The 16710-nt window shown below is 39.2% G+C and overlaps 1 protein-coding gene across 1 annotated transcript; it reads left to right on the forward strand.

Moving 5' to 3' along the window:
* The first annotated feature begins 11175 nt into the window (after positions 1-11175).
* On the forward strand, positions 11176-15807 carry LOC103721041 (60S ribosomal protein L18a-like protein). The gene is made up of 5 exons (XM_008811072.3): positions 11176-11319; positions 13468-13534; positions 14798-14921; positions 14994-15111; positions 15344-15807. Exons 2-5 carry the CDS (start codon positions 13522-13524, stop codon positions 15395-15397), a joined length of 309 nt encoding a protein of 102 aa, XP_008809294.1. The 5' UTR covers positions 11176-11319; positions 13468-13521; the 3' UTR covers positions 15398-15807.
* The last annotated feature ends 903 nt before the right edge of the window (positions 15808-16710 follow it).

Raw genomic sequence — 16710 nt, forward strand, 5'->3', positions numbered from 1 at the left:
CTTTTGACAAGAGAGGGAGAGCCGGAGAGGTGGGAGGCCAGGAGGGTTCGACGGAGAGAGAGAGGGAGAGCGTTCCGTCGGATGATGACCGACCGACAGTTGGTGAAGACGATGGAGTTGGTCTTGGGGTTGCCGGAGTTCAAGATCCCACGGTCACGCTCCGTCGAGGGCGTGCACACATATGTCTCCGAGAGCTCCGCCATTCGGTGGTCGACGAGAGATGGCAGAAAAAGAGTGGATTAGGGGAATATAAAAGAGCTAGGGTTTGTGAGGACTCTGCTGATTATAAACCGTCTGATGATCGAGATGGACGGCAACAGATCAAATTACGACCTAAATGGGTTAAACGGGTCAGACATCTAAAATATATATCCGACCCAATTAAAAAACATGTTAAACGGGTCAACCTGTTTACGACCTGAACCTGTTGAGGCCAAACCCAAACCTGTTTATGGTAGGTCGAACACGGGTCAGGTTGGCGGGTCGGGTCATATTTTCCCACCTATAATGGGTTCCCAATCACGAGTTTTTTTACTAAATTGGACCGGGCCGATCAGACCAAGTCTAAGGAAGATTCGGCTACAGTGATCGACTGAATTTGGAGTGGACATGCCAGGCTAGATTTGCACCATCTAATCTATGATATATGTCATCTTGTGGGGGAGTTTGACTCCTTTCGAGTTGCACATATCTTTCGGAAGGCAAACAGTGCGGCAGACTGAGTCGCCTCTTTTGCAGCACACCACTCTAGGGTTGTCTCATAGAGGGTTTTGGAGCACGTGCCGGTGGCCCTAGAGTGTGTTTTGTATTGTGATTATGTTAGATGTATGCCCTAGAAGCCAATCTGGCTGACACATTATTAATTCTAGGGACATAATTTTGTACTTGACTATTTATTATTGAATAAATAAAAGGCATCTTTTCATTCATATTATTTATGTGTCTATGAATCGTCCAAGGAATTAATAAGATGATGATACATATTCTCAAGAGTTGAGAATTTGAGCCATGTATCATTGGTGATTAATTTCTAAATGCTCCTGATCAATGGATCATCACGAGGACGATGATCGATCCGATCAGTGCACAGATCACTTTCCTTCTGGATGGACGAGACTTAAGTCCACAGTGTAGGGACACTGAAGTGATAGTGCAGGTGCTTGTTAGAGAACAAGGGTACTGAGCGTGACCAAGACAAGAAGTCACTTGGATGTCTATCCACTCGTCAGTGACTTGCTTGATGTTGCAGTAGTGTGACTGGTCCTTTGACCTGCGGTGCTTCGGCTACTCACAGTGAGGTTATTGTAGTTTGACTGCACACATACATGGTCTCTAGCTATATGGGTCCATGCAGTGTAGATTGGCTGCAGTAAGTTCACTGTAGGAGTAGGGTATGCACCTATAAGGAATCTATCGACCTTGATAGAAGAGGAGTGATCCTATGTGATTTGTTAGACTGAGTTCTAAGACCTTGGCCAGGGCAGTAATATAAAGTGGAAAAAGAGTTTTCCGCTATCGAACTCAAGTCGAATAAATCTTGACATATGACAGACGATGGGGTTTGACGAGTTGTCCATGACCTCCGTCCTGTAGGGATCCACGATAGTAGGACTGTATCACACGTTAACTGCACCTAGAGGTTCATCATTCCATTCTGCTGGGTAGCCACTACATGCTGCTAGGTGTCACTGGTGGATGGTGGGACTCATAGGGATTATCTCGATGATCGATAAACCCTAATGAGTTGAGTTGGAATCGTTCCAACCCATTGAAAGGAGTTTTCAATGATATAGTGATAGAGTTCACAATATATCTCACTACCAGTCAGAATAGAACCTATGGGGTCACACACACTAGAAGTATTGACCGATCCGATGGTTGAAACGTGATTAGGAATCACAAGTAATCAATTCGATTGATAATAAGTTGAAGAAGGAACAATGGGAATTAATTGATTGGACTTAAAACAAGAGTCCTACTTGGAGTAGGATTCCTAGAGTCCTAATTGGATTAGGACTGGGAATCCTACTTGGACTGGGAATCCTACTTGGACTGGGAATCCTAGTTGGAGTAGGACTGGGATTCCTACTTGGAATAGGATTCCTACAATCCTAATGAGATTAGGAATTTTGAATTAAGTTTGGATTCCTACTTGGAGTAGGATTCCTAGAGTCCTAATCAGATTAGGACTCCGAATTCAAATTAGAGTCCAAATTGGATTAGGACTAGAATTAAACAAATCCTAATTGGATTAGGATTCCTTAAGTCTAAATTAATTATTAATCTAATGAATCAACATGACTCCTAATTGGATTAGGATTGAAGAGTTCAATTGAGTCATGGTTCATTCAAGTCCTAATTGGATTAGGACTAGCATAGATTGAACCCAATTTGGTTAATCCTAATTAGACTAGGACTAAACCATGAGAAGGACATCTAATCCTCCTTGGAGGAGGATTAGGTTAACCAAGTAAGAGGGGCATAAGCCCCTCTCATCTTGGTTGGTGCGGCATGAAGAGAAGGGGCCGGCGCCCCCCTCTTTGGAAAGTCATCTAGGGCTCCTACTTTGGAGGAGCCCTTGATGGCTATAAAAGGGCTTATGAGGCCGACGCCCTAGAAGCATTGAAGCCTCTCCCTCTTGAGCCGTGGCCACCCTCTCCCTCTCCTTTGGTTTCAGCCGCAAGCAAGGGAAGAAGAACTCCAAGAGTTGGCGGCATCCTCTTCCTCCCTTCTTCCTTCCAACGCAGGGAAAAGAAAGAAGGCTGCGTGGGGATTCTTCTTCTTCCTCTTCTTCATCCTTCTTCTTCCTCCTCTCAAGCACAATCAAAGGTTGATTGAAAGAGAGGAGATCAGCAATCAAAAGAAGTCTTTGCAAGGGAGCTAGCACCCCGGAAAGACAAGAAAGCTTTGATCGGTCCTCTGCTTCGTGTGGATACCCGTAGAGGCCGGATGTTTGAACGGCTTCAAACGAACCTTCATCCTAAAACCACGATCATCAGTTTGCGGTGATCATCTACCCGCACAAGGTGAAGATCTGATCTTCTAAAGGTTTTAAAAGTTTTTAATTCTTGCCTAACTACGAACGGTTCATGAAACAACGTTCATGCGATGAACGTCGATCCCGCACATGCCTCTTCCACTGCCATCTAATTTAATTTTTGAAATATCAGCGGCATGGGCGGGTTCCCAACAGATTATTCTGGACATACTCACCGCTGAATGTAGTGAGACGCCGGCGCACCAAAAAAAAAAAAAGACCGAGTCCAAATAATTTGATGTTTAAGTTATTTTAGATTGGTTGGTACACGGTTAGATACGTTAAGAAGACAAGAAAAGACCCCAATTGGCCTGATTTTTTTAATCCATGTGCCTTAAAAAACGAGCTCATATTAGGCCTAATTGAGTCATGACGGTCCAGCTTTTGGCTAGTCATCAAGAAAGAACGGCCTCCATTAAAAAAAATTGCAACTAGAGTTGTTAGACATACCCTCTCTAACTCAAACACAAATTGGAAACATAAATATGCTTTCCGATCCTATTTGCATATGATTATGATTAAATCATATTGACGAGTATAGATCAAACTTGTTTTTTTAAGGATTTTTGTCTTAACCTACTGATCAATTTGTAGCACACACTCTAGAAAATATAATCGGCATCATTATATATGCATGATATATGTATGCATGTACTTAGAAGAGAGAGAGGAGTTGCCATTTTAACAAAATGTCCAACAATATTTTTTTAACTAATATTTTATTTTGAAATTTATGCCTAATTTTAGATTTATCATCCTTGACGAGAATTCAATATTCCAATTCCTTTCTGCCCAAGTTTCTGTTAGGAATCAACCCTATGATTGCTGAATACAAGGGATAATAGGAGAAAGAAGAAGAACACGGCAAAACAATAACACACATACAAGACACACAAATTTATGTGGTTCGAAGTCTCTTGCTCCTACGTCCACAGCCGCACACAGATCAATATTTTACTATATGATCAAAGAAAGTTACAGAGATTCAGGAGATGAGAACAAACTCTCTTTCTCACAACAAACAATCTCTTTCGAATGAACAACAGGACGTCGTCCCGGTGCACACTAAGAATAAACTATTCTGCTGCCTCCCTTTGACGCTTGGATCTCTTTGGAACTTCTTGTTGATGAGTTCTAAGATTTCTCTAAGTTGCCACACTTTGCCTCGTATCCCTCAAGAAGTCTATATATTCCTATTGATCTCTTATTTTGATTAGGACTCAAAAAACCTTGACTTGGACCCGGATCATAACTCAGCCTCACTTGAAAAATCGAGTCGACCCCTGTAGTTCTGCGAGTTGACACGTAAACAGTCCACAAAAAACGTCTCTCTGTCTACCTGTGGGAGTCGACTTCAACATTGTGGGAATCAACTCCTACGGATCTGCAGTCGACTCCAAAAAACTGTGCCAAGTCTGCCTACATGCCAGAGTCGACTCCAAGTCTGCTGGAGTCGACTCCTAACCCTACTGAAGGTTTTTCCTAGCTGATTCAACTCTGAATCTTCTCGAACTCTTTCTGGCTTGTCTTTCCTTGATCCTCCACCACCATAGTGCACATAGGGGTCTTGAAAAAGGAAATGAATCAGGCTCCACAACCCAACAACTCTCCCATTTGGAGACTGATACATCTAGTCGTGCATCTATCTGAAAATAAACAAACTTCCATACCTCGATCTGTATTCTCTGTGCGGCACCTCCATTCAACTATCTTTGAAGGCCAATTGAGGCCATGCATAGCCTCAATTTTTCTGTAGTGACTATCTTTGTCAATGAATCTTCTCAAATAATAAACTGTCATCTTCTAGCAACTTCCTGATGAAGTGATATCTCAGCTATATATGCTTCATTCTCGCATGGAACATTGGGTTCTTGGCTAAGTAAATAGCACTCTGACTGTCGCAGAATAATACACTATAGTTCTATTCTCTGCTCAGCTTTTTCAAAAGGTTCTGCAGCCAAATCATCTCCTTGCTGGCTTTTATAATGGCAACATGCTCTGTCTCAGTTGTTGAAAGAGCAACGATCTTTTGCAAATGTGAGACCCAGCTCACTACTGTCTCATCTATGGTATAAACATAGTCTGTGGTGCTTCTTCTATCAGTATCACCTCCTAGGTCTGCATCCACAAAATCTTGTAATGTTTGACTGCCTTTTTTATAAAACAAGCCCACATCTCTGGTACCTTTCAAATATCTTAGGATCCACTTGACAGCCTCCCATTGTTGTCTATCTGGATTGGCCATGTATCTGCTCACAACTCCCACTGCATGTGCAATGTCGGGTCTCGTGCAAATCATAGCATACATCAGAGTGCCTACAACTGAAACATATGATACCTTTGACATCTTCTTCAGCTCCTCATCGTTCTTGGGTGATTGCTCTTTTGAAAGTTTGAAGTAGCTTGCCAAAGATGTCCTCATAGAATCTGCATCTGTCATATTGAATCTATCCAGCACCTTATCAATGTAGTTATCTTGAGAAAGCTTCAGTGTTCCAGCCACCTTATCCCTTTCAATCCTCAGCCCAAGCATCTGTTTTGCTGCACCCATGTCTTTCATTGCAAACTCCCTTGATAACTCTTTCTTCCATCTTTCAATCTCTTGTATGTTCGGTCCGGTTATCACCATGTCGTCAACATACAGGAGTAAGATGATAAAACTGCCATCAAGTACTTTAAGATAACATCAATGATCTGCTTGACATCTTGCAAAACCATTGTTGATCATGAATCTATCGAACTTTCTGTACCACAATCTCGGGGCCTGTTTCAAATCATACAAACTTTTCTTCAGCTTGCATACAAAGTTTTTCTTGCCAGGAACTGTAAAACCGACAGGTTGTTGCATGTAGATGTCTTCATCAATCTTACCATGGAGAAATGTAACCATGACATCCAACTGCTCCATATATAGATTTTATGCTGTCACAATACTCAGAATCACTCTGATTATTGAATATTTGACTGTCTGAGAGAAAATCTCAGTGTAGTCGATACCTTCCTTCTGTTAGAAGCTTTTCACAACCAACCTTACTTTGTACCTCTTGCTGCTATCATGTTCCTCTTTAACTTTCTAGACCTAATTATTCTGTAAAGCCTTCTTGCCTTCTAGTAGTGTACTGAGCTCCCAAGTTTGATTCTCTCCAAGGATTTCATCTCGTCCTTCATGGCTAACTCCCACTTCACCGAATCTTCGCTTTCCATGGCTTCTTCATAACACTTAGGTTCACTTCTATCTGTCAACAGTAGATAATGTAAAGAGAATGAATATCTATCCGATTGTTTCGAGATTCTCGTAGATCTCCTTAGCTGCAGTACACTTGGTTGAGGTTGTGCCACAACAGTTTCTGAATTTTCAAAATTTCCTTGAACCCTTTTGGCAACGTCTTCTTTTGTAATCTCTTGCAACTTAACTTGCTGATTTTTCTTGCTCTGCTCCCCTGCACTCTTAAAATCTGAAGTATTCTTGTCCTTGTAGAGAACTCGCTCATTGAATATCATATCCTTGCTTCGGATAACCTTCTTGTTTTGTGCATCCCAGAACTTGTAACCAAAATCATCTGCACCATATCCAATGAAGAAACACTTTATGAAATTTGCATCTAGCTTGTCCCTTTTTTGCATTGATATGCACATAGGAGACATACCCAAAGACCCTCAAGTGTGACAAATTTACTATATTTTTTGTCCACTCTTCTTCAGACAATTTGTAATCTAGAAAAACCGACAGTCCTCTATTTATCAGATATACTGCAGTGTTGACTGCCTCAGCCCAAAACATCTTGGGCAAACCATCATGGATTCTCATGCTATTGGCTCTTTCGTTCAGGGTGCTGTTCATACGCTCAACCATCCCATTTTGCTGCGGTGTACTCCGTATGGTCTTCTCCATTTGGGATAAATCCAAACCTTCCTGGTAGATCATCAATGAATGTGACATAATAGTGTGAGCCTCCAAGAGATGCAACTGGCAAAGGCCCCCACACATCTGTGTGTACAAGCTCTAGCTTTTCTGTCTTCGGTGTTCTTTTACCCTTTGAGAAACTGATCTTTTTCTACTTTCCAAATATGCAATCTTCATAGAGACCTACATCAACAATTTTCAGATATGCTAGCTTGTTCTTCTTCACCATCATCTTCATACCTTTCTCACTCATGTGCCTGAGTCTGCGATGCCAAAGACTACTATTTGCTCCCGTGTTTGCCAATGCCACCGTATTCTTGGTGTCGTTGGTCATGTCGAGTGTCCCCAACTTGTTCCCACGTGCTATCACCATAGCTCCTTTGGTGATTTTCCATGAACCACCTACGAAGGTAGTAATATACCCTTCGCTGTCAAGCTGCCCAACAGAAATCAAGTTTCTCTTTAAGCCTAGAACATGCCTCACATTCTTCAGCTTCCACACTGACGGATTCAGCATCTTGATATGAACTTCACCTTTCTTCACAATATCTAAAGGCTCATCATCAGCAAGATAAACCTTTCCGAAGTCTCCTGCAGTGTAATTCAACATACACTCCTTTCGTGAGGTAGAATGAAACGAAGCTCTGTAGTCTAGGATCTACGACTCCATAGGACTGTCCATGCTAAGAATCAGAGCATCATTGACTTCCTCTGTGGTTGCATTCACGGATTTCTCATTCTGCCCCTTGCTCAGATTTTTCTTTCTGAGCCAACAATTCTTCCTCGTGTGGCCCTTCTTACCACAATGCCAGCAGCCATCACCTTTCGATCTAGACTTGCTCCTCCTCTTAAACTTTGATCTGTCACAGTTTTCACTACGCTGCACAGTTCTTACTCTGCCCTCAGATGTATTCATGACCGAACTAGAGTTCACGCCGGACTCCCTCCTTTCGATATATTCGCTGAGTATTAGATTTCGGACCTTCTCAAACTTTAACTTGTTGAGCCGCAAGAACTGCTTACAGCTGTCACCTTTGCACCCCAACTTTCTGGCAAAGAGGATAGAAGAATTAGGACATGAACTTCATCCTCAAAACTAATCTCTACTGAACTCAACTGGCTCGTAATCAGATTGAACTTTTTGATGTGATCCATAACTGAGGAACCTTCACTCATCTTCAGATTGAATAAATGGTGCATCAGATACACTTTGTTGAAGGCTGAAGGTTTCTCATACATATTCGACAGTGCTTTCAACAAACCCGCCGTTGTCTTCTCTTCCAAAATGTTGAACGCGACGTTTTTAGCTAATGTCAAGCGAACAACTCCCAAAGCCTGATGATCCATGCAATAAATCCCAGTCGGCCTGTGACATGTCTTTCGGTTTCACACCTTCAAGAGGTAGATGAAGCTTCTTCTGCTACAGATAATCTTCAATCTGCATCTTCCAGAAACCGAAGTCTTTGCCGTCAAATCTGTCAATCTTGATCTTGCCTTCTTCAGCCGCCATTGCTCCCACTTTTTTCTTCGAACCAGATAGCTCTGATACCAGTTGTTAGGGATCAATCCTACGATTGCAAAATACAAGGGATAATAGGAGAAAGAAGAACACGGTAAAACAATAGCACACGCACAAGATACACAAATTTATGTAGTTCGGAGTCTCTTGCTCCTACGTCCACAGCCACACACATATCAATATTTTACTATACGATCAAAGAAAGTTGCAGAGATTCAGGAGATGAGAACAAACTCTCTTTCTCACAACAAACAATCTCTCTCAAGACAAACAACACGTCGTCTTTCTGATGCACACTAAGAACAAACTATTCTGCCGCCTCCCTTGGACGCTTGGATCTCTTTGGAACCTCTTGTTGATAAGTTCTAGGGTTTCTCTAGATTGCCACACTCTGCCTCATGTTCCTCAAGAAGTCTATATATACCTACTGATCTCTTACTTTGATTAGGACTCAAAAAAACAAGACTTGGACCTGGTTCATAATTCAGCCTTGCGTGAAAATTGCGCTCGAGTCGACCCCTGCAATTCTGCGAGTCGACTCATAAACAGTCCACAGAAAACGACTCTCTGTCTACCTGTGGGAGTCGACTCTTGCATGTCTCGAGTCGACTCTAACACTGTGGGAGTCGACTTCTACAGATCTTGAGTCGACTCTAAAAAACTGTGCCAAGTCTGCCTGCATACTAGAGTCGACTCCAAGTCTGCTGGAGTCGACTCCTGACCCTGCTGAAGGTTTTTCTTTACTGATTCAACTCTGAATCTTCTCGAACTCTTTTCGGCTTGTCTTCCCTCGATCCTCCACCACCATAGTGTACATAGGAGTCTTGAAAAAGGAAATGGATCAGGCTCCACAATCCAATAGTTTCTAACTCGACTGACATAATGAGCTCTATAGCTACCCGCCGGATTGTGAGAGCGAGCTCTAATAAAGGTTGAATGCTAAGCTTTTAGGCCAATGTTATACGGTCAAATAAATTTTTCATATGCATTGATGGATGAATCTTACTTTTTTTATCTTGTTAAAAAAAAATTGTCAAATTATGTTAAACTAGATAGTGTAATTGAGTCGTTTTTAGTAACCACTGGGCAATAGATCCAAGTACATGTGTTAAATAATACAAAGGCGTCTATTCATTCCATCTTAATCCGCCAAATATAACAACCATGCTTGTTTTAGGGTTAAAGGCGGGATAAATACAATGATAATATTTTTAACCAATTTGATCTAATATAAAATACCAAATATTATGGAATTGTTTGATTCAAGAATAAAAGCCACGGACAAGCAAATGGAGTAAGGATAAAAGTAAGGCTAAATTATTCTACCTTTTCATGGAAGTAAGTTATTTATGGGTTAAATAAGATAAAATGGATCAGGATATTAAAAAAATAAAGTACTTAAAATATGCCAGTTTTTAAGAAATGTTCAATCATTTTGAAGAAATGATTTAGCCTAGATGCTTAAATGATTATTTTTCCAAAAAATGATGAAATTAATGGGTGTAAATATTTTTGTTCCAACCAAACACAATCTACAAAGTAATCTATTTATATGAATGATAAATAGAGACCTCAAAAAACCGATAAAACTTCCTTTTCCATATGATTTGGAGCAAAATATTTTAAAGCACTTTATTTCAAGGCAAAATAGATCAGGAGTAGGTTGAACCATTGGCTCTCGATTAGCTTATCTCATAACCAAATAAAATTTTAAAAATAAGTAATAAATTTTGAAAAAATGGCTATTTGAAAAAATAATAAAATATTTTTTATACATCTGATTCGCCATAATTTCTTTCCTCTTACCAAATGAGGTAACTACCTGTTCGATATTGCTTTTATTTTCTCTTTCTATTTTTAAAATTCTAAGAAGAAAATGAATTAGGCCATACAACTTGTAAGATGGAACCTTGTTAATTTTTTAAAAAAATTCGTAAAGCATTCAGATCTTTTGTAAGCAAAAGTTTATTGCTTAAAAAGGGTGAAAATAAGAAGCAAAGAACAGCAGAAGTTTTGTATATATGCTATCTTCACATAGGTGTTTTTAATGTCGAGGATGAATGAATATGGCTAGGATGCTGTAGGGGATATGGCATAAATTAATGATGGTACCGACGAATATTGTTAGATTTAGGTTAAAAATTTAGTAGTATTTAAGTATTTTAAGGATGGTACGGGGTTCAGGCATCAAAATTAAGTAAATGTATGTAAACAACTTGGTATTTAAATATGTAAGATTAGTATGGGTGTGCGCACCCGTTGTTGCATGATATTTGTTGATTGGTGGGAAACTTGAATTTCTGTCGGATAGTTTATATCTTAGGAAGGCCAATAGGACGGCCGATTAGGTTGTCTTTTTTATTTCTCGACATTATGGCACAGTTTTTGGACTACTGAGATAGCTATTTTTTCATGTTTACGTTCTTTTCTCTTTTTTAATTTTACTGGCTGTACTTATATTAAAACTGGTTGGGCTGCCCTTGTATAAAAAAAAAAAAAAAAAAATTGTAAGATTGGTTACGTGGGAAAAATTTTGGTAAGAAAAATGCAAAGACAAAAATACTAAACTAGTCCAAATTTATTTTTTTTATTCCGTGTTGTAGATGTTATATTTATTTATTCCGGTGAGAAGGTAACTGAGTAAACAATAAATAAACCTATTTACCTGAATAAATTAATCCCCAAGTCCGCACGCTCTAATGAAACGTTAAAACCCCGCACACTTTTCCTACCAACCGCTCAACCCTTTGGTTCCTTCGCCGGGCCCTCGACGGAACTTTTTCTCCAACGTATAATATTTTGGTCGAAGAAAGCTTCCTCTCACCCATCGCTTCTCCGTTCCTCATCGCTCTCCGCAGGGCAAGTCCTCTCTCCCCCTCCTCTTTTGGGGATTTTTATTTTGGTGCTGGTTGCAAAATTTTTCAATTTAATAGCCTGAATCGATAACCTACCGAGTAGAATTCCATTCACATGTCGAAATTTCGCGTTTTTTTTTGCTTCGTTGGCACTATGGTTGTTGTAAATTTAGGGTGTCTTTTTTGATGGAATTTAGGGTGTTTTTTAGGCGTGTAATGGGTAGCTGCTCTCCCGATACTATGATATCACTTGCGATGCTATTATTTTAGCTGAATTGGACGTGTCTTTTAGGATCTTCGCCATGGTTTCGCCCCCGAAAAGTATTGGTTTTTGGCAATTCACGGGTGCTATGTATTTTTAATCTTTCTTTTGGTGTAAGAGAAGCTGGGCCCATCAATTATGATCAGAATCTTTTCGTTTTCCTCCTGTAAATAATCAAAATTTCATCCTTTTTGTTAGCTCGGATTTTTTTGTTGTGTATTTCTGAATTTTCTGTTGGTTTAAGAGAAGTTGGGCCCTCTTTTATGATCATGTTCTTTCTGTTCTCGTCTTGCAAATAATCCTTGGTTAGGCTTGCAGAGGAACTTTTGGGGTTCTGTTCCTTAGTTCAATTAATCAAACTGTACTTTTGAATAGCTTGACCGGTTACCAAAGTACTTTAAGCCCGAGAAAGATCTATGATTGTTTACTTGAAGATTATCGGTCAAATTGGAAGAGTACAGAGTAACGTCTATTACTGATGGAAACGCACGAATTTTGGTTTATATTTAAGAGACTATATAATTATATATCTCCTCTCTTGCAGAGAATTCCATCCTTTTGTGTAATTTCAATCTATTTCGTAAACAGGTGCAACTCAGTATACATTTATGGTATTCCCTCTGCTCGATCTTTGTTGGCCAACTCATGCAGAAAAAAGGGACCTGGTTGAATGCATTCTTCATCAATATGCTATTTTGGATTGTGTTGTCTTATAAGTACTATATATATAGCATTTAACAACCAATAGAAGAAAAGTAAGAAAATAAAAGGTTTGGAAGACTTTTGGTTGTATGACATACATTTTGCTACTTACAAAGTTATCATACATCAATCAGCCAATGGTTATCAAATGCATGTTTTTGCCACGCTGTGTTGCGTTTTTAATCATGTGGAAGGGGTGATAGGGGTCCTCAGTTATTGGGATGACTGTTGCTACTTACCGGACAAAGCTGTGAACTTGACTTTTGTCTTCAAATTTCCAAGGCACCAGCCTTAAATGAGGTTTTATATCTTTTAAAGATGTTGTACTGTTAACATAATTGGTAGCCAAATTATAAGTGCTCCAGCAGCTTAGTGCAAACGTTTTTGCCTCCTTTATGCATAACAAGTAGCTTGCTTTTCAGGAAATAATCACCTTTTGTACTTGGAAGAATCTACCTGAAGCCTTTTTTGGTGGCAAAAAATTTTCTATTTAGAAAATCTTTTAGCAGTATCCTGAGAAGCTGGGAGTTCTTAACATACTTTTCATCAGAATTTCATGCTTTTTCCTGTAAATCAGATTTACTTAATGAGGCACAGGATGCAACATCCATGTCAACCTTCTCTTATTTGAATTTGGTTTGGAGTGCACCTGTTTGAGCTACTTTCTATGACTGGCTGTCAACCTAATGGCAACTTTCACCTTTTCCATATGACATGGTATTGGATCGCAAGTGTCCGAGATTTTAAGTTGTGAGAAGCGATTTGGAAAATCTTGAAATGATACCAGCTGTAGCCCCAAAATAGGAAACATTGACAATTGAGGATTCAAAAGACCGACTATAATAGTTGGGAAATGTGTGATGATTATAGCTTTGGTTGCATTACCTGCTTGTATCAAAAATGCCAAACTATTGATTTTTTTTATTATTATTATTGTCTGGATACTCGAAAGTTCCATCTTAATAGATGCCAACTCGTGGGACACAGTAACTTGCTTCCTTTTATTTTATTTATTCTTTTTTTTTACTGGACTTATAATCTCATAAATGTGCCATTCTTGAAGATTCATGTCGGTTTTCTTCATACTATTACCGATATAATTACTCAATCTGGTGTGTACTGTAGAAAATAAACCGATAGTTGATCTTTTCTAAAACAGTACTGACAAAGTTGTGTTATTTGAAGCAGGTGTTTGGAGGCTGGCAGAGTAGTAAGGACGTCAATATAATATCCATAGTGATAATGGGGTCTCAGGGTAGCTATTATTCCTTGTTTATGTTTTCCTTTATTCTGCTTCATTGTAATTGCAATTATGAATATAAACTTTTTTGCTTGCTATGTCTAATTTTTTCCTTTTATTCTTTTCACAAGTTATAATCTATAAACAACCCCATCTTTGACGGGAAAACACTTGGATGATGTAACCAATTCTCAAGCATCAGATGTCACTATCAATATGAAAGAATCACCTGCCTGTATCGGTATACAAGTATCATGGCCATGACAATGTCATATAGATTGCGTTTTGGCAGGTTAACGGGAGTATCAAAAAAATATTGGTGGAATGCACCAGAACATTTACTTTATGTAGAATTTAAATGTTTTTTTTGGAGCTTGAACACCAGGTGGTTTCAAATTCTTCAAGGGCTCGTTTGGTTCGCGGGAAAAGAAGGGGGAGAAAGTGTGGTCAACGGAAAAATAATGAGATGCCTCTTGTTTAGTTGGAATTTTCAAAAGAGAGAAACGGAAAAGTTGTATTCCCATGGAAATATGATTCCCACATTTCATGAAAAAGTTTTTTCCATGAGAAATATGGAAAAGTTACTTTTCTGTGAGCCGGAAATCACTCTATTTTTATTTTTTTTCAAAAAAGCCCTTCAACATTAAAGAGGCATTAAAGATCTAATTTTTATTAAGGGTATAATAGAAATTATAGATAATTTTCTCAAAAAAGTGGATGGTCAACCAAACATAAGCACTCTAGAAATTTGTCACTTTTCCATTATCAACCAAAAATGCCAAAAGTACTTTTTCAGGCATCCTCTTTCTAGAAATTTGCTTCCTAAAAATCATATTTTTAGAAGGAAAAATGCTTCCCGCGAACCAAACGAGCCCCAAGAGTTCAGAAAATGGCGTCTATTACTTGTTTAGAGACCAGTAGAGGTATGAAGGCACCTAGATATTACTACATTGGACAAAGAGGCATAAGCCTCTTTCGAGAGACATAACACCAAAATGAGAATTTATATATGATCAGGCTCATTGACTCTGATGCTGAAGGCACTTGGTGCATTTTTTTTCTTGCTGAAAAGATCCAGTCCATCTTCTGCTTTCATTTTGATTTTCTGTGCTTCACTAATGCCATCTAGTTTCAGTACATCTTTGAGTGCATAACTCTACATGGAAGTCCAAACAAGCAAATTCTTATTTGTTGTAGACAAGAAGTTCTGGAATTGATGTTCCTAATTGATCAATGTTTGATTAATGTGTATCTAATTGAAATTTTTTTGTCAAACAGGGCAATCTTATGAACATAAGGATCATGATGGAAAGTATACTTTGATAAGAGATGAAGACGACTTCCGATGGGGTTTGTATGACAGGCCCCTTCCATGCTTTGGGTGCGGGATAGGCTGGTTTTCGTGAGTGCTACTACTGCTCCCTTTTCTCCCTCTATTATACCATCTTCTCATGCTAACATCATTCTTTTGCAGTTTTCTTTTAGGATTTCTTTGCCCCTTGATGTGGTATTATGCCACAGCTCTGTATTTTAGCAATTACTACCGCAAGGATCCAAGAGAGCGAGCTGGCCTTGCTGCTTCTGCAATAGCAGTAAGTCTCTCTCACAGCTGTCAGCTCATCGGCACATAATGCAATGTTAACCCGTAAGAGATTACTAAGACAAAATTATGAGGCTCTGAGAAATAGTCATAATTAACTGCACTTAAATATCAAAATATTGGTTAATTTGCACTCATGTTTGGTTTCCAGTTTTATGTCATGCAGTTTCTAGCTATGGATTCTCATGCTGTCATAGCTGTTGTTTTTAATCTAAATTTTGCAGGCATTGATCTGTACCGTTGCAGCCTTCATAATTGTAGCTGCCATTATTCTCTAGTTCAAGCAATACCTGATTAGCTGGATGCCTCTGTAGATACGACGTTGCAGGGCAAAGAGCAAGCGACAGAAAATATCAGTAACTATTCACCCTGCCACTCTTGAATACTGTAAGAATGCTACCAACTATATAAAATAAAACATAGTTGTGCTGGACAAATGATCGACAAGAATGTGGATTGCTGCTCTTATTTGTGGAGGTGAACGTGTTTTACTAGAGCAACCCCCCTTCCCTCTCTTCTCTCTCCCACCTCCCCCGAAACACTGGATATCCTTGCTATACTTCATGCATCTTAATTTGTGAATTGGCAAGCCATCTGACTTGCTCATTTTGGACAAATTTCTTGTTCCTTAATTTGCTTACAAGTATGTTATAAAAAAGAAAAATATCATGTACAGGTTTCAGGAGAATTCCACTTTGGGAGCTGACATGTTCCTTGACATTAAGCTAGTTTTGCTTCACCTTCTTCCTGTACGAGCATACGATGTATTTAGTATGGAAAATGTACTAAGTGTCACTGAACTAATCTCCATACCGGGTGTATTGTACTGCAGCAATATGATACCGGCATGGAATCCCATATCGAGATTGCAAATTTTCTAGAGGCGAGCATGATAAATAATATTGCAAATTTTAGAGGTGGACTTGAAAATAATTGTGTAGATGCCAACCCTTTCTCATTGATCTCTAGGTCACTGCACTTCTACCATAACTGCATGGGTTTGCCAAGCAATGGTGTATGACCTTCCACGCGACTCTATTAACTGGTCACTGCGACTAGCATGAACCTGCATTAATCAAGCTCTCACTTGATCAATCAATAAAACACTAATGCTCCACAGCTCCTCTTAAACAAACATGAATAATTGTCTTACCAGGTGGCAAGATAGGACTGGTGCCATACACATATTTGTTGTCAATTATGGAGTCGCCCGGTCAACGGTTGTAGGTTCTATGAATTTTTTGTGTGCAAAACAGGCACCCCTAAGGATTTTGTATAAAAGATATCTACAAAGCAGGAGGAGAGGTTGAGCCCACCTCTTTCACTTCTCGTAGAACCAAGATTGAACAAAAAATGGTTGAATGAACCAGATCCTCGATCCAACCTTAACATACTTTTCTCTTTGATATTTGCTTCACTTTTTTGCTTGAAATTGAGGTTTTGAACCTAAATCCATGAGCGCTTTCATTTCAATCTTTTATAGATCTCATGACTCGGTCTCTTTCCTTTTTCTTTTTCTTTTTTTAATGGTGAGATGGCAAAGTTACACTACCTTTCCTTAAATACAACCCAAATACTGGATTTCCAAAAA

The sequence above is a fragment of the Phoenix dactylifera genome, chromosome 4 (assembly GCF_009389715.1).
Source record: "Phoenix dactylifera cultivar Barhee BC4 chromosome 4, palm_55x_up_171113_PBpolish2nd_filt_p, whole genome shotgun sequence".
Taxonomy (NCBI): domain Eukaryota; kingdom Viridiplantae; phylum Streptophyta; class Magnoliopsida; order Arecales; family Arecaceae; genus Phoenix; species Phoenix dactylifera.